The sequence below is a fragment of the Cheilinus undulatus genome, linkage group 12 (assembly GCF_018320785.1).
Source record: "Cheilinus undulatus linkage group 12, ASM1832078v1, whole genome shotgun sequence".
NCBI lineage: Eukaryota > Metazoa > Chordata > Actinopteri > Labriformes > Labridae > Cheilinus > Cheilinus undulatus.
The window spans coordinates 28,305,582-28,330,324 of record NC_054876.1 but is presented as its reverse complement, the minus strand read 5'-3'; the positions used below and the strand labels follow the sequence as shown (position 1 = coordinate 28,330,324).

The following is a 24,743-nucleotide window of genomic DNA, read 5'->3' as shown; positions in this document are numbered from 1 at the left end:
TTCAGTCACAGCTTGGAGAAGAATACCTGCTTTTATACCAATTAATTTTCAGAAAGGTATGAATATGATAGGAGCTATCAGAGTCCCCTGTGGACAAGGTTAAAAGAGTTTGTAAAATTGCTATTCTCTTCCTGAAAGCTCATGTTCATAAGCTTATTTTCTCCCTTTTTTGATGGGATTGCTCTCTTAAGGGAGCTGAGTAATTTTTAAAATCATATTGACCTCGCTGGTGGTTTTAATTCCATCTGGAACACACATTTACAGATTCATCAGATATGCACACAGTCTGATGAAGGGCAGCAGTGCTTGAGAAGACACTTTGCTTTAATAAATAACTTAAATGGTCCTGCGGTGTGAGGGGCATTTTTGTTCTCTAATGTTCTCTTCTACTTCACCTGCCCACTTTGGTTTGCATGCACCTGTTCACATCAAGCTGTAAAGAGAAACTACACCACTGCTGCTGAGCATCTGACTAGAAACTAGAGAAACTAGAGAGGGCAACTGAATAAACACTCTTGGACCACCAGGACTGTCATTAAAGGCAAAAGAAGAAGATCTAATCAGGGAAGAAGAGCATGAGAACAAATTTAGTCTTATTTTTTAAACAATCATTTGAAAAGAGTGCCTTGGAGAGTTTCACTGGCAGTTTAAGGGAAATTTGCTTTGAATTTATTTTTGGCATTTTCATGAGGATTTTTGAATGTTGTTTGGATGTTTCAGGAAATTTGTTTGGAAGTTTTTAGGCAATTTCATGAAAATGTGGGAAATGTATTTTTAAGTTTTGGGCATTTGATTGAGAATTTGTTTTTTCTTTTTTTTTCTTTTTTTTTAAAGTTTGGGTGATTTTCTGTCAATTTCCTGGAATTTGGTTAATGTTCATCCGAAAGTTGGGGAATTTACAAAGAAAGTTAAATGGGATTTTGGGGCAACTTTTTAATTGGAATTTTAGGGTTAATGATAAAGTTTCACTGAAACATTCAGGGAATATTTGTAGTAATTCTTGGGTACTTTTTATGGGATACTTAAAAAAAACATAGAAAAGAAGTTTGAAATAATTTCTTTGAAATTTTAGGGCATTTGATTGAATTTTGGGTAGGAAAATTTCCAAGAAATTCCTGTTTAAAGACAAGGATTATGTTTTGACTTAAGTCCTATATATCCCAAATAAGTGGGAGAAACTATAAATGAAGTCAAAATAAATGCTCAGGTCTCAGGAGGTTAAAGAATAATATTAGAATATTATATTAGAGAAAAGGTTACAAATCCACCACAAGAAATGTATTTTTAGAGTAATGTAGCAGTGAAAACCAGTTTCTCTCTGACATAGGGACCATGTATATAAACGAAAGCTTCGCTTTTTTTTCAATTGCATATACTTTACTTTCAAATGTCTTTGCCACCATTAGGTTATTGTTTTATGCAATATTATTGCTATGAATCATGCCATCAATGATAGAGGTTTGTTTTAATTTTCACACTGCAGTGAAGTTGTTATTTGGAGGGAACCGTATGCTGACAGTTCCCGTAGAAGACACTCAGTTTGGATTTTTTTAAATATTTTTTTTTTATATACTTCCTGCATCAGTAGGACTTTTGCACAGTATGGTAAAAGCATTGATAATATTTTCTAGAGCGTGTCTTGGCATTGTAAAGAGACACTTACCTTGTGCTTGGCTGGTTGTATTCAGTGTTTAAGTGCGTTGCTGCTGTGCTCTCAGGAACTGCAATAGATATTGTGGTGGTAGCTGTCGTATTACTAGACGCAGCAGTACAGGTCCTGTTGATGCTGCTACACCGGTCGTCAAGTCCTGGAGCTGGCACTGAGTCAACTGAACAGATACTGGAGCGAGATGAGATCTCGCTGTGGCTTGAGTCTGATAGGTTGTCTGCTTTACCAACTGGGAGGAGCGTGTAACCTGGACCAGAGGGAGGACAATGAAGACGGTTAAACAAGAGGTAAAACAGTGCAAGGTTAATATGTGAACTATGGAAGCTGCCATGACTAAAATGGAGCGTAAAAAGGCAAAGACCTGTGACCAACAGCAGTTGAGAGCATTTGTTCCTAAAACACTTTTATGCAGCAAACAGATCACATTTTCCTTGGTGACCATGAGGAATATTTAATGCAACTCACAGCAATGCAGATGGTTATAAAAAGCACACTGGTTTAAAAAGTCTTTCTTAATTCTTTAAGAAATGTAACTTCCTGTGCTTTTTTTCAGTAGTACCTACTGTACGTATCAGTGAACCAGAAAGAGACCTTAACACTACTACAAAACATTTGTTTCAACAAACTCTTCCTCAATACAGCATGTGGTTGAAGAAACTGTGACACTGTGTACAACCAATCAGAAAAGATGAAGTTAAACGGATACAGAGACTCTAATCTATGAAGACCTACAAAAAAGGTCACTGTTGGGGTCACAGCTTTAACTTGGTTATATAAAAGCTGCTAAACTTTGAAAACGAGGGAAATTAAATGATCACTGAAATGATTAATGACTGTTTCCAGTGAAGTACGCTATATGCAATATCAAAATCTGTCAACAACATGTGGGAGTGATAAATTCGTGTTATTTACCTATTCAGTTTGACTGTAGTGGTCGAACTTTTTGAAAGCCACCAAATATTTGAAATTTATTTTGTAATGAAAAGTTACGATCGCGTTCTTTTCTGCTTTCACAATGAAATAGCTTAGTAAATAGAATATGTTGGAATTCCAACATGAAAATTCACAGCATTATTATTATAAAAAATGAAATAAGAGAAAGATTGAAATAGTTCCAGACACTTTGTTTTCCGGTCTACAGCTCATGGTAGATGATAGTCTCAAACTTTCTTTCATGCTCAAAGTCTGCTGGAAATCTTGGTTGTCCTTTGCAACAGATTTACAATAAACACAATCAATCATCGACCTCTGACAAAAGTTCTTCCCCTAAAATAGAACTAGCTTCTTTTTTTTCTATTACTCTGAAAATAAATGGATGAATCAGTTTTTCTGTCAGACGGTCTCCCTCCTCATGTGTCTCTCCCTGCAGAGCCAGAGGAAAGGGTTTGGGCTGACCGACCTCCCGGCTCTCTGCTCTGTCTGTCTTTCCCTTCTATCCTCTGGTGAGGATTGCACAAATTCTCCTTTTCCCTTCCCATCATTCATGTATGATTTCACTGCCATCGGCCTCTCTCTTGACTGACTCCTTTCCCTCAGTATCCTGAAAGGTGACAACAGCCTCGTCCTGATGGGGGACTCTGGGGGTTTGGGTCTCATTATTTGAGGCCGTGGAGGTGACAGAGTGATGGGTGCCTGCCCTGGAAGACTGTGAGAAGACCCTGTGTGGGCTGATGGATGCTGCACTGTTATCCCTGAGTCTCTCTGTGCACCATGCCTGGGTCTCCCTCTCCTTTGTTCTGAGGGAATCAAACCTCTCTGGACTGCCTCTGCCTCTTCCTTCTCTCCCTCTCTTTTTCTATCCTCCTCTGTCTGATTCTCTCTCTCCCTGCTGCTCTCTCGGCTGTGCTGTCTGGTCATCAGTAGGATCCTCTTGTGGAGGAGAACCCCACCTATGCCGTAGCTGCGCAAGTTGACGTTGCCGGCCTTTGTGCTGGCTTCGCTCGTAAGTGACGAAGAAGATCCGGACAAGTTCATCTGGCTGGAGTTCTGGGATTTGGCCACTCCCCCCACTGAAAAGGACAGAAAACCAACAGATTGGAGCCAAATATTCTTAAAACCCTATCAAAATTATGTAAAAAAAGCAAAATTGTTAAAGGAAGTATAAGAAGAACAAACAGAAAGTGTCTCCCAGGCTTTATATGTATGAGGCTTCAGCCATGACATGGCTTCAGAGTAACTCCCTGACATTATCATCATGTTTCAGAGCTTTGCTTCCAGGTGTTTTTTCCACTTTATCTCTACTGGGACATCTCATCACCTAAGGTAACCATCCTTGCATCAAAGCACACAGAGTAAAAAATGGCTTCTGTGGCACACCTTTGCGTGGGGAGCCCTGTGGCGACACTGTGGGGCTGGAGTGAAGAGACGAGATGGTGGAGACGGTGTCATCAGATGGCCTCTTGGTGCTCCAGTCCTCTGACGAGGTCACTGGAGGTTTCTTCACCACCTGGGGAGAGTTAGAGTCTAGAGGAAGGAAAAAAACAACACAGAGAGAAAGAAAAAATGGTCACAGAGAACTGGCCCAGGAGTCTATTTTAGCCCTGTAATCAAACACTTTCTGGAAATGTAGGTTTTCTCACCCTGGTGTTTTATTTTATGTTTTACATGGCTTTGATAACTAATGTAGAAAATTATTGTGGTTAATCACCAATTATCCCTTGCTGAACCCTTAATCAGTGATATTAAATCAAATTGCAGTAAAATATACAACAATGATAGATAGTATGGTAGGCGTGTACTAACTAGGAGCACCGATGTCCTTGGCAGTGCTCCTCTTTCGTAGAGGGTTCAGTGGGACCTGGACCTGGAGGACTTGTGAAACCCTGTTTTGAGTTTTCCCAGAAGGCAGAGCTGATCGCAGAGACACCGGGGACATGTCAGACTTTGTGGATCGTCTCTCACTCAAGTTCTTTGATACTGAAAGGAAGAAAAGAAAATATATACACATTTTTAAAAAATACATTGAAAACACAAATGTAAAGTTTTACTGTAGTATTAAAAGAATAATGACATTTACATCAACATGAAAGGTTCACATGTAACCTCCCAGTTTAATAAGAAAGTCTATCCCTACTTTTTAAAAGTGTTCACCCCCTTGGATGTTTTACCCTTTTATTGAATATAAATTTATCATGGTCAATTTGACATGGCTAAAAAAAAAAACAAAAAACAAAAAAACCCCAAACAAAACTCAAAAGTAATGTTAATTAAAAACATCTGAGCAGGATTTAGAGTTGTGATTTCAGCCAAAGGTGCATCTACTAAATACTGCCTTTAAGGGGGTGAATATTTATGCAGTCACTTACTGTACATTACATATTTTTATTTACTTGACATTACTTTATAGAAATCTGTTTTTACTTTGACATTCAAGAGACATTTTTGTATTTTTTTGTGAAAAATGCCAAATTATATTGACCATGACTGACTTATAAAACCAATAAAAGGGTAAAAAAAATCCAAGGGGGTTAATACTTTTTATAGGCAATATACATGGTTAAAACTCTAAATCTTTTAATGTACCTTGTCAGAAACATTATGGTAGAACTGCTTAAAAAATAAAACAAGATAAGAAACAATTTAAGTTTCACTTTAGTTCACTGCCCCTACAGATATAATGTACCAGTCATAATGTGGTTTAATTCAGTGGAACAGAAAGAGACATTTTCACTCAATGGCCTATAACCGATAAAGGAATATTAAATTGAGAAAATTCTCCAATCAAAACAAAAAATAGCATGCAAAGCATTGTGGATTTATTTATTTTTTTCAAGATTCATATAAACATATTGATATGGCTATAACTTCCAATGATCTTATAATCTCAGTTATTTCCTGCAAGGCATCTGCAAGTACACTAGGTGGCAGTGCAAACGAGTAAGACAAATAAAGTCTTATCAGAGTACAAAACGCAGTACACTAGCAAAATGGACAACAGCCAGTGAGGTCACAGCTTCTCATCTCTCTCCTAACCCTCTGACAGCATTAAAACGTTCTTAAGTTCAAACATGCAAAAATTTAAGTGCATGAAGGCTCATCGATAGAAAAATATATAAAAGGGTTTGGATTATGGTGTTTATGTTCCCTATACTTTTCCCATCAATATTCTTGTGTAATATATACAGCACTCATAGAGAATACATAAATCTGACACCATCAGACTCACAGTGTAGCATATTAAAGTCATAACGTTTCTGTGACACTCACAGGTGCTGTAGGACGGCTCACATTGCAGGGACATGATTTGATGTTTCTCCTCATCCGTCTCCACCGTCAGGTTGGACAGGTACTGCTTCACCTTCCTAGCCATCTGAGCATCCTCATAGAGCTTCTTAGCATTGAGGAGTGAACTGCGACGAACTCGCTTCTTATGGGCACCGCCCTGCACGTCGAGCATGTTGGAGTTGGTGCTACCCTGACTCAGAGACCTGATAATGGGATGGAAGAGAAGGGGGAGGAAAGGAAGAGTACAATGGCGAAAGACAATAAAAGAGGAGATGAGAGGTAGAAAATAAAGAGGGGAAAAAGGTGGACAGTGGAGATGGAGGGAATTTTACAAGGTGAGAGCAAAAGAGGGAGATAAAGGAAGATAAGACAGGAGCAGAAATAACACACATATAGACAGAAAACAAGAGGGTAGATTGAAATAGAGAGGGAAAGAATGGCAAACATTGATTAATATAGTAAAACTGAAACATCTGCTATCTCATGACCTTTTCTAGTTTATAATCTGCACATCTGCCTTTGTGTAGGAGCATAGCATTTAAAACAGGACCATGCAAACTGGGGGAGACAGCTGTCGCCGGTGTGCCATGCTATCACAGAACAGAACAGCAGAACATTCTGTCGGATGGGGCATAAAGGGTTAGGAAACAAAAGATGCACAAGATGTTATGTTAATGGGTTGTTATGTTGGGATGCAAATACAGATTAACGCAATACCTGAGTCAAATAGTATCTGTTTATATCATACTGCTGATAGAGAGATCTGCTGATGTGCTATGAAATGTTAAAAAAAAAAAAAAACTTGAAGTAAGATTGTTTGTCAGTGGTTTTAATATTGATTATGTTTTTTATTTTCTCTCTCTTTTAGTTTCTCTGGGAACTTCTTAGATTACATTTATTGGATGACAAGACAACTAAAGATTGGCTGTGTAAAACGCCACTGGGGAAAATAAAAATACTGCAACGGTTCAAAAAGACAATGGAAATGGAATAATTTCCAACAAAATAAAAAGAGGAAATAAAGAAAACTGACAGTCAAAAACCAAAACTACTAACACTGTATTTAAATTACCTACACATTTTCCTATTTTCTGACACATTTATTGATTCTGTCATCACATATATGCTGAATAATTATTGCACAGTAAATGATATCACAAGATTTTTTTGCCTGAAACATGATTGTTTATGAAGAAGGATACAAGAGAAAATTGACCAAAAAAGAACTTAAATGCACACGTACTACTAGATTAATTTCTCTACCCTTAACCTGTCACTACATCAGTGCGTTTTGAACCTCTTGGGAAAAAAATAAACATGTTTCAGGCTACTATATGACTCAAACATCCAATCTTATGAAAAGGGCAAACAATGAATGGGTCAAAGATGGACTTCAGCAATGTTCTGGTGGATGTGCACTTCATATTGAAGGTTAATCGCACACAAGCACAGGCAGACACATGTACAGTCAGATCAAGTAAGGGGAGGGATGGGGGGGCATGCAGAGCTGATGGTGGTGGATTAAACTCCTGCTGGTTCCAGGACAAACTTACCCTAAACTCTTCCACCTCTTCTTCCTGCAAGCGAGAGGCGTGAAGATTGAAGCGTGACTTAGAGACAAGTTCAGGGGGGTTGGGGGTGGACAAGACTATGTTGATGTCATGCCACAAATAACAAACAGTAATGATGATTGAAGATGGGAGGACACTTGACATAGGACATCTCCCCATATCAACCTTCACAGTGTGTGTTTGTGCATGTTTGTGTGATGACCTTAGCGTGATAACTCATCATTGTGGCACCTTTTTTGAAACTCTTTGTCATATCTGATATGACAGATTGAGTCAAGCCTTAGAAAAATACCTCCTCTGACATTCTGTAGTATAAAGGGAGTGTCTGCAGGGGGCAGTCATGCACCGCAGCAGTGAAAGACTGTGATAAACACACAAACTGAGTGATAACAAATACACACTTCAGTTGGCATCAATTCTCCACCACTTTAAGTCGATCCATGGCTTGTGCCCTCAAGTTTTTTGGTCTCAGCAGAGGAATGCAATCGAACCCACAAAGGCCATGAACCAGACAGAAAGTGAATGGGAATTGATTGAACCAGACATTCAAGTGTGTGTGCCTGATCCTGATGCTGAAAGATCCAGGCTGGCAGGTGGAGGTATGGTGTGGTTGCTCCCTTATTGCTCACATTTATATTTCCCTTTAGTAACAAAGCCCTTTCGAAAACCTGTAAACTATCTATAATGAACTCTCTGCAGTCATTCTTATGTCTGAAGTTTCTGCAGTCTGGCTAAAACAACAAAAGTCAATTACAAAAATACTTGCACTTGGAAAACTTTGTTTGACCTTAGACCATGAAAACGATTTTTATGCTAAAAGTAGTTGCAAAATAACCCTTCAATTGAATTCTTTGATCATTTTCTAGCCATTCATCAAGAATTTTTTTCTTAAACTGTGTTTTTGTCTTGTAGGACTTTTGTGACACAGCCTATACTAGAGGTGGGCACTGTTCATGTATGTAACTTCATGTAGGTAAAAGGAAGCAGTAGCATCACTTTAGCAACTTAAAATCGAGCCTGTGGTGTTAGCTCAGGCAGGCCCTGAGTCAAGTGCTGCCATATAATTGAGATCAGCTGACAGCCAGCTGATTCACTCTAAGTCTGCGATTGGCTAATTGCACTCATGCTGCCATATAAAAACTACTCTAGTCTGGCTACGCTTTGCCGCTCCTTCTGCAAGTTGCTTTTTGCAACCCTCCTCCACCCCAGCTCCTCCTTAATGCTACGTATGACTTAATCGATTTAAATCTCATAAGTTTTTTTTTTAACAAAGTGGTCCTGACTAAAATGTAGCTAAGAATTCATCTATCCCAAGTGTAACAAACATTCTTAAACTTGCAAATAACCGATGAGATCCAACCCATAATATCAATGTTCTTACTGTTTCAAATGTGTAAATATAGCTGTTCTGTTTGTCTGTCTTATTGACTGCCTGACTGTTTATATGCTGCTATATATACCTGGAGAGCCTTCGGCAAACTCCCACCACTGGTGAACAATAAAGATTTATTCTATTTTCCTCCATTCTAAAAGAATATTTGAAAATTAAACTCTTGGCCTGTTATCAATAAGCACAGCAGTGAGTCAGCTCTTGCTCAGGTTGTCTGGAATCTTACGATGAAAGAGCAGGGCCTGACTCCCTGTATTTCAGGTAAACAAACAGACTGGTTGAACCCAGTGCATGTTCATTGTTGCACTAGCATGTGCAACACAAGCCAGTGGAGCAGTAGCCCCAAATAATGGTGATAAGTTTTACTGATACTGAACTGAAGTGAATTTAAGTAAGTAAATGTCTACAATATAAACCAAATTTATTAGAAGTCAAGGGTCTCCTTGATAATTTTGTCAATTTAAAGTCTGTGTGAAAAATTACTTTACAAATGTTCCCTCCCCGCTCAGATGCCCTAGTGGTTAGGTTGTGCCCAGTGTACATGGGTGGCCCAGATTCAATTCTAGCCTGTGGCTCCTTTCCAACATGTCTCTCCCCCACTCTCTCATCCCTGGTTCTGATCCTATTCTATTCTCCTCTATAAATAGAGGTATAAAAAGTCCCAAAATATATCTTAAACATAAATAAATAAATACACTTATTATTGACAACCAACTGGTTAACAGCCATATGCCAAGCGCTGTTTATTATGCAAATTAAAGGAGTTTCAATTGATTGGTCATAATTCTACACAGCCTCAGTGACCTGTGCCAGGGACACTAGTCCAAAGAGAACCACACTGAAATCAGGATTATTCATCTTTACCAAAAAAAAAAAAAAAAAAGAAAAAAAAAAGAAAAAAAATCAGGACTTGTGGTGTCAAAATAACCAACCTTTGTCTGAACATGAGGGCAGGGTCCATGTTGGCCGACGTCAACCGCACCACATGTCTGATCTCCTTTGCAATCATCCTCAGCTTCTCAAAGTTCACAAGACCATCAACGCTGGAGTCATTGCCTGAGAGAACAAACGTGAGCATAAAACACAGACACAAGCACACAGTGAACAGTGATTATAAAGTCAGCTGAACAAATGGCAAAGGAGATGAATCATTTATATTTTGGGGCAAATTTTCAAACAGTATTTCTGAGCTGAACCTTCAAAGCTAAAATCTTCTTGATCTGCTCTCTGCCTCATCAGTCCTGCAGGAGATCAATGTGACTATCTTTCTTTCTGAGATCTTTTTGTAACTTGCATAATTGGGGAACTTGATCATCCATTCCTGTTATGGCTGTACATTTACAAGAAGGAGAGAAGTCAGTTTGGTCAGTTTTGACCTGACTCAGGGTGATGTCTTTAAAAGGAAAGATGAGGAAGCCCTTAAGCAGAAGTAAACCTCCTGAGTGAGACTCAACATGAACTTTCAAAACAGCACAGAGGAAGTCAGGGGTGCAAAAGTGTGCAAAGTGACATGTCAAGATTCAGAAATGGCCTCATATGAACCTTTTATAGACACTTAAATGAAGAGAAGCTATATTTAAGTGCCTTAATACACTAACAGCCAAACACAAATAAAGTCTAGGCTCTCTACAAACCTTCATGTAAGAAGGTGAGATCTTTCTTGACCACAGGGAACAGTGGGATGATGGGCGGCTGCATGCTTTGGCTGCTCAGGATATTTCTGTACTTGGCCATGTTCCTAGACGGGTCGAAGACATCCTGCAGGTCTCCAAACAGCTTCTCGTACTTGCTGGGAAGTTTCTCCCACGAGCTCCGCAGCCGAGCCACCGGTGCCAAGTTCAGACCACTATGAGGAAAGAGGAGAAAGAAAGTGAGGGGAAGGGTGAGACAGAGACATAGATAAATGGATTTTTGTTGGAAGACAGGGAAGAGAAGATGGAGGAAGAATCAGGAAGAACAAGAGAGCAGGACTAATAGCTTTAGTATGAATATTCAATGGATATACCTCCTTAAAACCCAGTCCTGTTTTTTGCTTGATTATTTCTATTCAGTTAGCACATTTTCCATGATCCAGAGTAGGAGACCTCTTGAGGCAAAGTCATCTTAGAGCATACTCATTTAGACTCTAGATAATTATGAATGGCAGAGCATTTATTTCTGCTTCCTCCTTTCATTATCTTTCTCATTCTTGTCCTTTCATCAACTCTGTGTGTGCACTCTTTCACTGCTTAAACCTTTCTGTAATTTTCTCCTTTTGGCAGCTAATATTTCTGATTTTCCAAAACTTCTGAATCAATCCTCTGTTCTTGGGCAAACAGTGTTAGTCAGTAGATCTTAATAGATTATGTTCCAATGCCTGGATAATTCTAGAAAATAACAATAGGGTTATAAATAGGCTTTAAGGATAGGAATGTAAGTGGAAATCAGATCTGAATGGTTTTCATCAAACATGAATTCCATTTCTCTAGCTGTTTCCATTTTATCTGTTCTTTCATCACATATACTATTGTTTCACATCACACTCCGTTCACAAAAATTCTAGCCCATCCTGCATGATAAAAGTCTGTTGTGTTACAATATTTTGTGAAAGCAGAGAAGAGTGTGCCCACTGTTTAAAGCTATGAGAAACCCTGCATGCTATCTTTACTCAAATACAGCAGTTATGCCCCTTTCACCAAGCAGGTCATGCATCAGAGAGCCATATGGGCGAAGAAATCCTGCTGTGAAGAGGCGTGTAAAGGGACACAGAGGTCAGACACTTCTGTTTAAAGTGCCTGTAACAGCAGTGAACAATGGGTCGCCAAACTGTTCAGATCCTTGACCCAAGTCTAAGCCTCAACGATGAAAGAAAAAAGCCAGACTCTGACACTGATTCCTGAGTCGGGGTTGTTTGTATCAGAAAATCTTAAATCTCTTTTGTTTATAAAGTTACGGATAAAAGTGATACTTATCAAAAAAGTGCATCTGCAGTGAAGCTGCAACAATGTGAGTATATGCAAAGAGATGAGCTATACCATAGCCAGTCATGATGGGGGGCGATTGAGATATTTCAGCAGAATATTTCTGGGGCTGTTATGTTCTCCATGACTGAGTTTGATGCTAATATGCTGTGTCCTTATTGGTGAAAAACCCTTGTAAGAAACAGGTCTTTAGTTTCCATTCTCAGGCAGAAAAACACCTGAAGTTGACACAAAATGGTTTTAATCAAGCTTGAACTGATTTGAATGTGTTTGTCATGCATCATATTTGCTTATAATGACTGACAGGTGGATTTCTGGAACATGGATCAAACATCAACGAATCCTTACAATTATTTTCAATCTCAATTGTTGTTGTTTTGTTTTTAAGCTGTTGGAAATTAAAAAAACAAATCAGATATACCACAACATTTTTTCCTCTGCATATTTCAGAATTCAATAATGTTCTGAAGGGCGGATGGAAAGATGTGGAGGGTCTGATACAGCCATCGGGCCTCCAGTTGATGATCACTGCTCTACAGGATTCAGTAACATCTTTGTAGTCACGTCTCTTACTGTATTTAGGAATGGCTGAACAAGATTTGAAGTAGTTTTCTCCACAGCTATTGTTACTTTGCTGTTTTCCTTAGTTTACCTTCAACAATTAATTCAAAGTGTTGCTATTGGACTTTTGATTGACATAATCTAATGCTGGAGACGCAGTCTGGCGTGGGAAAATCTGGTTGGAAGCAGACTCTCCTGTGGATGTGAGGAAGGTTACAATGAGCACAAACACAAATTCTGTCTGTAGTGATACCACTAGGCTGAGGCAAAGTTGTGGAAAATTATGGAAAAAAATGACACCCCTCTCAATGTAGTAGGCCAATTTGCAGAAAAAAAATAAAACAAACAAACTTAGAACACCTTTATCAGCAAGCCCACCTGATAATAGCAAACATGGAGTTGAAATTCTTGCACTCCCGACAGTGCAGGGCAATCTTGATAAAGTGTTTGATGGTCTTCATCCTCTTCAGAGCGTTTGGCTCCCTCAGGATCTCGGTGGCCACCCAGAAGGTCTCTTGGTTTATCACCTCCTCAAACTGTTTGAGATTACCACTTCCCATTGAGGTGTCAATTTTAAACAAGTCATCCACATACCTGGGAAACATGTCAGAAAAGTTCAAATGGATTTCCTTTTTGTAATTGTCTTTCTTTAAACATCTACATCAAATCAATGAAACAATAAAATGTTAAGCTGCTACATACTCTGTGGACTCAATGTTCCTGAAAAGCTCAAAGTCTCTCATGGAGAGCTGGGCAGCGACCTCCATGGTGCTGAGCTGCAGTAGAGAGATCTGGCTCTCCCTGAGGAGATCCTGAGCATCGTCGTCTGAACATAACGTCTCTGTCTCCATGTTGTTCTTCAGGTAGTACCTACAAGGGGCATGGACAAGGATAAGAGGACAAGGTGTGAAAGTTAAAACTGTGTTTCATTTATTTTGGTTTTAATTCCTCAGAAAAGTTTTATCCATTTTCAACACTTTCCCTGGCCCTGCTGCAGAGTCCGACACAAACACCACAGTCTGATGCAATAAAACATTACCAAGGAAGACCAGTTTTGTTATTTTACAGTGAGGTTTTTCCCATGTGAAATTTTTAGTTCCCTTTCTTCAAACCTTTAGAAATGAAGATGAATAATTATGATAACTGTACTGGATTGTGAAATTAAAACTCATAATAATTACAAAGACAAAATAGTATGTACGGAGTAAGATACTTAAAAAATTATGTAATGCATTAAATTAAAAGAACGGCTGGAGACAGGCAGGTCCATGGATGGGATCCAGTTTTTCAGACAACTTTAACTTTGCACATTCAAATGTTCAGGATAAATCTCCTAAATGTTCCTCACATTTCATTTTAAAGAGGGACATTCTCCATCCCTGACTGAAGATTAGCTTGGGCGAAAGGAAAAAATACTGCTGTGGTATTGATTAATCGCATTGATATTTTACCCTGGGGTACCGATGGAGAGAAGTTCTTTCTGCAAAAAGAGAGCTAAGAAAGATGACAGGTGCATGAGTAAGAAGGGAAAAGGGGCCATTTTTCTTCAGACTTGATCATCAACATTTTCTGGGAGAGCTTCCAGCAGTATGATATCTCTTTTACCTTGTTAAATGCCTCAGTGTTTCTAAATCTAAAATCCTCTCTCCATCCGCTCTTCCTCTCTAATGGAGCTGTAATATGGTCATTTATGAAAGCAGCACCTTAGCGCCCTGCAGGCCAATAGCACTCATGGGCAAAATATTGGCATGGCTGTGACTCTAAATTACCCCTCTGTTGCTCTGGAGGAAAAAGCAACGGACTTGTGGAGATGTGAGGTGAGACAGTTGAATTTAAAGTCCCTGTGAAGTGAAATCCAACATTTCTGTCTTACCACACTAGATATGTTGGAATACGGTTGCTGCGGACATGTTAAAAACATTGAGATTTATGTATGATTGAATCTTTGATTTAGACCGTCTATAATGTCATATTTGACATTTGTATTCAATTTGAGCTAAATTAACTCAGGTAAATGTGTTGTATACGTGAACTCAGCAAACAATCTGCACAGAAAAAAGTCTTATGGTGATATAAAGCAATATAAAAAACAAGCTTTCTAAAGACAATGCTTATTCACACCTATTCAGCCTGACCAACCTTTTTTTACCCTTTTGCTAGCCCTCAAGAGAATGCCAATTGTTTTGCGTGCAGCTCAGTCATCCATCAAAAACAGGGAGGGTGCTACCAAGAGTGCCCTGTAGCTGCATGAGCATGTGAGACTCAGTTCATTTTGACTTTCTTGGTGAGAATTTGTGGCTAGATTCATGCGCATACCATCAGCAAACATATGCATGTCTATATGTGCAGAATGCGTGACTGTGTATAAAAGGGAGACTGTCTGTATCTATATATCTCTGTGTACGCCCCTGTGCATGTGAGTGTGTGTATGAATAATTCCAGACATGCCATGCTGTCTGCTGAGGCCTCCGCCCCTGACAGAGGATGAAATATTCATGCTAACCTAGTTGGGAGGGGACTGATGAGAGACCACAGGAGACCAGGAGAGAGGTTAAAAAAAAACACGAAAAAACCAATGGAAGAGCTGTTTAAAGCAGACTTTACGGCTGCAGCCCAATTATCCTTCATGTCCTACTAACTTTAATCTTAAAATGGACGAATTTGGCAGCAAGCAGACAGGGTGATTGCTGCTGGAAGATATCTAAAAAAACACACTGTCAAAGGATGTTTGGTACAGAAGGGTCTGAAAGGCTAAAAGCTCATGTTCTGCTTTACATAGCATTGAAAATCATTTCCCAGCTCTTTTTTTTAAGGTAAAACCCATTGATTTACAAACCCATTGAGCTAGGACATAAGCTTTGTATCATGCTTTGTAGTTCTAGGAAACCTGCTGATTTAAATCCATTTATTCAGGAACTAATTCAGCATTGGCGTGCTTTAGATAAAAAATGCTGAACTTTAAAAAGGAGCCCCCCTGCTCACGGATATTAAATCAATGTATATGCTTTGTACATGACCAACTACCAAGGATCAGATATGGATGTGGTATCGTGTTGAATTTTCATCACTTTATGGGTAGAAATCAATTTGCTCAATCTAGCCCTACAAAATGTTTCCATTTGGCCTTGCACGGTAAGAAGTAGCCAAGAAATCATTTCAAATACAAAATGGAGGAAAAATCTCTAGTATATGAGTCTAAGAGCTGTGGGTCAAATCTTTCATTTGGTTATTCAAGCTTTTAACATGATATACTGTAGGCCTATAGTAAATGTTAAATTCTATAAAATGAATAGCTGTTTTATTCCCTAGACTCCCACTATTGATCCTTAGTAAAATATGTTTGTTTTATGATAGATGAGCCTCCTGGCCATAAAACGTTTTTGCTTCATGGTTTATGAAAGCGTTCATGTATGAATCCTTGCGTACTTTAAGAATAACATCCAACACTGGTGACATCTGGGGACCATATTTTTCAGGCTGAGGAAAGTGAATTTTGAAATCCTTTAAAGTAAAATATACTTAAATGCCCTGCCTCTTCCATTCGAGGTGTTACTCCTGAACTTCTTACCTGCCGTTGAGCTGAATCCGATCAGCCAGTTTGGATAGCTGATCAGGCAGGCGTCGCTGTTTTATGACTCCTTCAGGACTGACCGACACCTCACACAGTGAGTATGTCTCGGATGCTGCGATAAGTCCAAACTCGTTGACAGCGTGGGCAACCACATCCTTAGCAGTAGTGTCCTTACTGATGATGATGTAGCAGCTCTGCTGGTCAGCCTTGAACACCCGTATCACCTGGTCAGGGATGTCTAGGGAAGTAGGAGAAAGGAAAGAGTGGAGCTTTCAATAACTAATTAGGGTTCAATGATTTAATGGCTGCGGTATGTGGATGCCAATACTGTAAGAAATGTCAATAATGCAAATGTAATGAGGTCTATAAACAGTAAAATGCTTATCTTTAAGCACCTTGCAATTTACAGCATTTATCTTCACCAGTGCACCAATATGATCATTATGGAGCGAATTATGGAGGACATTATTGAAAAAGCTGCTGTAACACTGAGAGGAACACTATAGCTTTGATCTGAGAAGTTCAGCAGAGCTTACTTCTTTCTATTAAAACATCTCTTAAGTGTAATTAAGAGGGCAAACAGCTCAAACTGTGTGAAACTGATAAAACTCTTTGCTTTAACAAGTAACATCGCTATATTATTCTTCAAGCTACATTTTTTCCAGCATAGCTCTTCTATGAAAACTCAGACTTTCTATAAAAACACCTTTCAAATGGATGGTGACGATAGAGCTGATTTCATGAATGGATGTAAGAACATTTTTCTCTGAAATACAATATTTCTGAATACTTATAATTTGTTTATTATAAATAATTTAGCTTCCTTAAAAGAGGCAATCATGTGATAAGCCTCTGGAAGGTCAAGAACTGAAGAAAACAGAAAATACACAGACAGTATCTAACTGTATTATGAATCAAAAACAGATCTTGTCAGTTGCCATGGACAAGAGTCCACATGACATGTTTAAAGATATCACGTGAACTATCATTCATAGCAAACATGTATGAGACACTACAAACAGCAAGGGCATAATAGCAAAGAGCTGCATGACAATAGCAGAAGCAGCACCAATCACATGCTCAGCACACAAGAAAGGTTTGGGACAGCCAGCCTAAAGTGAAGCCTGGATGTCATTATAAATATCATCATTTTCTGTTCTTTTAATAGCTTTTTGCACACAACACTATAGGAGAAACTAAAAGCATTATGATTATGAAACATTCACATGTCCATCTTTAACAGAGGTTAAATTAGATACACTTGTATGTATAATTGCTATTAATAATTTAAATCTTGACGATTTACATGGCCACATTACATAATGTTCCATTTAAAGCTCTGAATGCATAATGAATCATTAAAAAAAAACAACAATAAAACTGCATCATCTGGCAGAGATACTATATGGCTGTATTAAAAGCAGTACATATAAAAATAAAAGACTACAAAAAACTTCTGTTTTCTGGGGCAGCTGATGTCGGAGCAGCTGCACGCGACTCACACGGTGCGATGTGTGTTAAATAATGGAAGTGTTCCCCCTGAGTGGGATACTGCATTAGAGATCTCTGTGTTTGAGTAAGAGAAGAGGCTACGGCCCATTAGCCACACACAGCCAAAGAGCTACATCATGTACAAATGGAGAGAGATCACGAAGAGATCTCCCTTGTCTAGAGAACAATAAATAGGTCTGCTTGACTGATGAGTTTGTTCAAGTGCTGGCTCTTGCGAATGTGCACATAAACGCACCCAGCCACCCAACCCTTCTTCTTCCTGTTTACCAAGCAGAGAAGGGCTAAGCTTAAAGTCATTACTGTCACCCTTATTAGCATGCGCACTTCTTATCTGTGTGTTTGTGGAATTCATTTGGGTATGTGTTGTCTTTGTGTGTATTTAGATGACCATGGCTGCAGCTTTATAGTCATGATCATCACAGCTTCTGCAGACAATATGCAGAAACAAATTGCTGAGAGCAAAGCCAATAACAATAAGGTTAGACTGAATGATAATCAATCAGCTCTGCTGGTTTAAACAGCCTTTCAGGTGTATATTGGAATGGTTGTATTCTCAGTGTGTGATGAATGAATGAATATAGAAAGGTCTTTTGAGGCATCAGTCTGGAAGTGTGTTTTGCTCTCACTACATATAGTAGATAGAAAGGAATCAATGGTTCTTTCTTTTGACTGATTCTTATTGCATGTTTTTGATTGGCCTTGGATGTTTATTCATGAGATTTCTTCTCTTTAAGTCCTGACTTCATGAGCACTCTGCTTCTCAAGTACACAAAATGAAGCCTAGCGTCCATGTGGGACACAGTAGTCAGATGCCCAGCCATGATCAGCTGACGGCCAGCTGATCCTAATTAGCGCCTCCCAGCTCCCACAGCCAATCCCAGTTCTTTCTCTCAATACAGCAGTATATGTAAATATGATATACTTCTCACCAATTCCTGCTTACATTAATGCTGATGCACCACGCTGCTACTGCTGTTAAATCTTAACTTCCTCCTTTATAGCATAAAGCTTGTTGCAGCCACATATTCAGATTCATGCTACTATGAATCTATTGCTTTTGTACTAATTCTAATGTTCAATATTGTCATAAATCTGTCTGTCCAAATGGGGCTAGCCTTGTGCTCAATGGAAAGTCAAAGCATGCTGCTTGACTAACCCAGGAAGCATCTTTTGAGCAGAGCCTTCTCTGCCAAGTAAAACTGTATATTCATTTTGCAATAAAATGGTTAAATGTAGGACAAGAGTGTTCTGGTCTGAAATTAGTATTTTTAACAGATTTCCACTAGGCAAAAAAGATATAAAGCATGGCATATGCTTGTAGTTAAATATGTTTATGGATGAAAACTATGCACTGTATCTTCTTCCCTTTCTTTTTTTATTGAATCTCTCTTCAACAGTCTGACTACACTACAATAACTTAAATCTTAGCATGTGTCTAATTTCTTGTCAAACTATCAAATTAAACTTGTTTTTATCCACATTTAGCTAGTAATTTAAGACAACTTAATTAAAGATATAAAAAAGCTAAATAACATGACTTTCATTGCATGTACAGGTTAAAATATCTTCCAATGGGGTAAAAAAATTTTACTTGAGGGTCTTGAAACCATGTGTACTGACTTATTTTGATATGAACACCTTATTTCAAGATACTTGAGTAAAATTTGCTCAGCTCAATTAGCAGATATAATTCAGGCCTTTTATCACCATTATATCTAGACATACAACATTTTTTCATGTGGCTCATATGTATTGTAATGACCTATTCTTTTTACTTGAAATTAGAATAAATATATTTTCATAATATATCTTAATATTGGTTTCTGTGAAACTGTCTACCTTGGCTCAAATAGTTCCTGGAATGTCGTGTATTGATGTATTCATGTTTGAAGCCAATCGTGGCCATGAATGACCTCTCTATGGACTGTGAGCATATTGATCTGAATTATTTGACATATGCACTTTATATGTCAGTCAAGTGATAACTGAGTTTTAAACTAGGGGGTTGTATATGAAGAAACAAGAATCCCTGGAACCACAAACACAGAGCTTGCATCATGTTTCCTGTTGTTGCAGCAGCAGAGCTCCTCTCTGTTTGTGTGCAGCAGGATGGTGAGGCTGAGCTGAGTGGAAACTAAACGCTTTGTGTCTCATTAGCTGTGATTTGTGATTTAAGTGAGCCAAGCTCTCTGCTAAATAGCAGGCTATCATACCCAGGGGGATTAATCATATTTAATACACCGGACGAGCCGTGACCTGACCCAACACACAGGAGGACAATTGCTACCCATCCAACCAAACATGCGATAAATTATCACCTTAATAAGGTATCATTCATTTTCATCAACACCAGAGGATTTATTCATGGACTGAAGCCAAACAGGCTTCTGCATGGGGGAAAAAGTGTTGGGTTTTTGCAAACACAGCACTAAGTATGGCTACACTCTATCCACAAGCCTCTCTCTCTCTCTCTCTCTCTCTCCCTCCTCTTTCTACTGTTGCCAAAGCTTTTCCCATTTACTCCATCATGCAGTTGGAAGACATAATTCATATGTGAAAGTACACAGAGCACAGCAGGGCAGGGCTGATGGCTGGAGGTGCTGAGGGGAGAGTGGAGTAGAGTGGCTGGGGTTAAACCAAGCGGCAACCTCTGGTCCTGAAAAATGAAGCCAATGCAGAAGCGCAAAAAATTGATATACCGTGAGTGCCCACTTGAGGCTGGCTACAGTAACGATGGATGTCCCGTCTGGACACATGTTAAACAGTTTTGACACTAGAAATAAACTGGTTTACAGCCTGGTTCAAAACACCAAACGTGTCTCATTAGCTAGTGTCTTATTGTGCTCCCACTGTAAGGGGGTGAATTTTTTTGTACCACGATCGTTTGGATTATATTTAGGATGACAGCTGATTGGTGCATCTCATTTGATTGACAAGATAGCTCTGCAGGCAGAGGCTCCATTTCTGTCAACTGGAATGCTAGCTAGCAGGCTGACAGGAAGTCGCGCTTAGTTGGCGGGCCGTTAGGTTGATCCAAAGTTCGGTTGAGACTGCGATTTCAATATGGAAGCCTCCACGGATTGGCTTCAAGAGCCGTTTGAGTCTGCCTATTGTAAACAGATGACTGACGTCACAAGGGGTTTGTCCAATTCTTTCTACAGTCTATGGGTTAAACAAAGAGCTCTGATAAGTAAACACTATTGAAAAATGCATCCTTATGCACTTGTTGTAAGGATGTATCATTCCTGAAAAGCTTTCTGAAGCTCAGATTTTCCCATGTCTATGTTTTGATTACCAACCCCCCCTTAAGACATTGAAACCAACAATGAAACGATACTAACGTCACTGCAGCCTGAGCTTGATTCCACATAGATGGCTTATTCATACTGTCATTTTGAGGAGTGATATTAACACCCCCGTGATGTTTCACCTACAGCATGGACATCACGGCATAAAAAGAAGGGATATCCCTCTTTGCTGACTTTGGAGGTAGTAATGGATGCATTACAGAGGCAAGAAACTGTATGTTGAACTTATAATGCATGAACGGGGTATACATTGAAAAGTCTTTATTGTAAAAGAAGCAATCTTCTTTGTTATTTACCATTCAATGAAAATGATAACATGACAACAGAAAAGTAAACTCCAAGCAAAAGAGTCCTTCCTCTGACATTCACACATTCCCAAAAATGTGACTTAAAAACACAAAACACTCCTATGGTGTCTGGAGGAGGTATGGAGGATGTGGTTCGCAGATGCAACTACAGTATATGTAAAAATATCAACGTTCAATGTTAAGGGAAAAAAAGGCTACATGAAGGGAAAACTCAGGAGGAATGTTTTCTGCAGCACAATCAAACAGTGACTTTGAGAGTATCCATACTTACAGTAGAGTCCCAGGGCTGTGCAAGCAGAGAGAAGAGAGAGACAAAAAACAGTAAGTATGACAGAAAGAAAGAGAAAGTGTAGGAGGAGTACAGTGAGTAATAGTGGTTGGAAACATCATGACAGAGAAGAAAAAGGAGGGAAGACCAGCGGGTATTCTGCTGTAGCCTTAATCTATTCATGTGAAACCAGAGGGTAAGAGTATGACTCATCATGTCGACACTGAAACATCTGTTTAAAATCACTGCAAGAGTCGCAAGAGGAGAGAGAGCAGCAGTATGAGAGGAGAGATGGATAGACAGAGAGACAAAAGTAGAAACAGGTTCTGAGAACACAACTTTACTCTTAGAGTCACACAGAAATGTGGCTGCTTCTGCTCTTCCTTTAAGGATCAAGAATAGTAACACAGATTTAACTTCCTTGATCCTCTAAATGTTTCAGCTACTTTTGTTTGAATCACAAAAATCCAAATTCCCTTAAGAATATCACATGATGGCAAATATCTGGTGTATGTGGTGGGGGGAAGGGGGGTGGAAGGGCTTATAGGATGGGATTTCAATTTTCTTTGTATAGCCAGAAACATGTATTAGAAATTCATACAAGTTGGTTCAAAGTCTGACTTTAAAAGAGAATAAAAGAATACTCAAGAGTGATTTATCAAAGTCAAACAATATGTATACCTGTTGCATTATCAGCACAACAAAATACAAGTCTTGGCACCTGGGTAATTTTTTTTTTTTTTTTAACAACAAATAAAGCAGGCACAGTGCTCAATTTGCACAAATACATTTCTTGCAGCTTTTCTTTAAATATGACTGTAGATCTGTTTATTTTCCAAGCTCCAGTAATTTTTAAATATTTAATAATATTGATCATTAAAATGACAGACTGTTTGGCTCTTTAGCACACAGTATTGAAACAAAAGTGTAAAACTGTGAAACCTTACAGGGGAACATGGAAGAACAACAAAGTTGTATATTTGGGGAGATGAAGAATGAAAATGAAGAATGTTTTTATTGCTTGTGTGAGATTTATCTACTCATTTTTAATGCACTTATATTTTAGTTTGTATATATGTCCACCTTATTCCTAACCCCCATGACACCTCACATGAATTCTGGACATGACTTTCACGTGTCTCTGTAGTCACAGAACGAGAAACTGGTATTTGCAGTGGTGATGATATTCTGATTTTTGAGTGAATCATTAATACAATTTTATATATAATTTGGCAAAAAACATCTGAGAGAAATATTTATTCTATCACCGGGCATTCCACGTACAATCAAATTTAAAGTAGAGCCCACAGTATTAAGGTGGATACAGCAATTTTTAAAACTGTACAAACTAATTCTGGAAAGTTTTAAAACAAAATTATGTTTAATTTGCTGAATTTCATTAGTCATACTTGTGCAACCTTGCGCTTTTTTCCTATGCCTCAGATTAATTTTTGCTCCTTTTTATTCAACAAAATGGGTAGCAATGACAATGTCTAATGGAGAAACTGCGTATGACCTATAAAAGAGGCCATGGCATTCAAATGAAACTGACCTGATGTAAGTAAGTCCAAAAATTTTGTAAAAGAAACTGAAATATAACCCTGAACAGCACCTCAAAACACCCTAAACATATATCTACAACCACAGGAAAAACTCTTCCAAACAGTTACTTTACATACTATAAATATACTGAATGATTGGTCAGAATGTGTCCATACATCCGTGAACCAGCAGGTCTAAAGGGGCTGCAGCAGCGTCTAATCACTAGTGTAATTACAGGTGAGACTGGAAGTATTTCAAGCCCTGCGGAGCATCTGGAGCACAGTTGGGTTTAAGCGGGCTGTTCTCCCTCTGCTATTAAATCTAATGGGAGGCCAAGGGACTAAAAGAAACTTGATCTAATGGCAGATGATTAATGAGGCCCACTGTGTGTGTGTGTTTCTAGTACAACACAACCACATGTGATGTATAGGTCTACAAACTACATTCAGGTGTGTGCGTCTGTCTGAGCTTGTGTGTAGCTCATTGATGAATGGCCGGTGGAATAAATCAAGACCATATTCACTCTCTTGCTCTCTTTCACCTTTCCATTTTCTCCTTCTTGTTCTTCCCTCTCTTCATATTTCATTCTCACAAACACAGATATCACACACAGGGAGGTTAAATGATTATAGGTGAAGGAATCCATTCAAAAGCAGGAAACATAAAGATCCTTAAGTCCAGGAGGATAATATTTGGACACAATTTATAAGCACTACAAAAGAAGATCCCTGTCTGTTTGTGTGTCTGTGTACACCTATTGAGTTTCTTTCTCTGACTGACTAAATGTGAGTTTCTTTTTCAGTGTGAGCCAAAGTGTCACACAGAGGATTGCTGCATATAAAGAAAGAAAAATATAAAAGAGTGAAGACAGAGTTTATGTTTTCATGACACAACATCGCATCACTTGTCACATGGCTGCTTCGTGCAATTATTCTCTGCAGCGAAAGGTTGTCTGCACTGCGTCTCTGAGAATCTGAGTCCTTCACTACATCAAGTGGCTTTCACTGCGCTACGAGGCTAAGGTCTCAAGTCAAGTGTGACAAACAGCTTCAGGAGAAAAGCATTGAATTGTTTGACACACCTGAAATGAGTCCATGGAGGTCAAAAATGTAATGAAAGTCTCTTTTCTTGCACACAAAGGATTTGCAGGTTGTTAAGTATACAAATATGAAGAGAAATAAAAGTTTTCGGATGCTTTTAGAAATCTGACTTGTGATTTATGTGAAGTGCTTTTCTTATGACAAATTTGTTCACATGAATTTGTTCTGGTTTGATCTCTTGTTTCATGTTTGAAGATCAGGGACTTTCACAAGAGACAGGTCTATGGCTTTTGTTTTTCTCAAAGTATCTGTCAAAGGACTGACAGTCTAGGCCGTACATATGTATAGGGGGCTAGACATAGAAAGATAAAGGAGACGTTTACTTGCCTTTCTGAAACAAAGAGGTAAGAACTAATAACAAAGGAGAACTCCTATATTATTGTTGCAACTTCAATAATATTTCTGAGGTTTCAGCTTCAATTTCAAATTTGAGCAGCTAATTTTTGCCTCTTTATTACAAGTCATGTGCTTTAACTTTGCAATGCTCAAAGTTTGTAAAATCAAGTTAAAACTGAGGGTTATCTTCCAATTAACACACAATATAAAAACTTCAGTAAGAATTTGAGAGTTCACAGGAGAAAGCATCATGGCAAAATCCAAAGAAATCAGTTTGGACTTAAGAAAAAGAATTGTTGATGCTCACAAACCAGGAGAAGGATATACAAAGTTATCAGCGTTTCAATCTGTCAAGAACCGAAGGAAGAAGTATCATCAAGAAATCAGTGAGAGACACACAGCACAGAACAAGCATGGCAGAGG

At 38.7% G+C, this 24,743-nt stretch overlaps 1 protein-coding gene across 8 annotated transcripts in view; it reads right to left on the bottom strand.

Annotated features, from left to right (window-relative positions):
- Positions 1-24,743, bottom strand: part of LOC121518508 (rap guanine nucleotide exchange factor 6) — a 211,753-nt gene that overhangs the window by 8,179 nt on the left and 178,831 nt on the right. For 7 of the 8 annotated variants that reach the window (XM_041800853.1, XM_041800857.1, XM_041800854.1 and 4 more), the window contains 11 exons: positions 15,944-16,184; positions 13,078-13,245; positions 12,754-12,969; positions 10,489-10,700; positions 9,787-9,910; positions 7,447-7,470; positions 5,876-6,096; positions 4,412-4,585; positions 3,986-4,132; positions 3,559-3,678; positions 1,664-1,916 (listed from right to left, as the gene is read on the bottom strand). In XM_041800853.1, coding sequence (XP_041656787.1) covers positions 1,664-1,916; positions 3,559-3,678; positions 3,986-4,132; positions 4,412-4,585; positions 5,876-6,096; positions 7,447-7,470; positions 9,787-9,910; positions 10,489-10,700; positions 12,754-12,969; positions 13,078-13,245; positions 15,944-16,184 — 1,900 coding nt within the window. The remainder of the gene's footprint in view (positions 1-1,663; positions 1,917-3,558; positions 3,679-3,985; positions 4,133-4,411; positions 4,586-5,875; positions 6,097-7,446; positions 7,471-9,786; positions 9,911-10,488; positions 10,701-12,753; positions 12,970-13,077; positions 13,246-15,943; positions 16,185-24,743) is intronic. The other variant, XM_041800852.1, reaches the window with a different exon arrangement.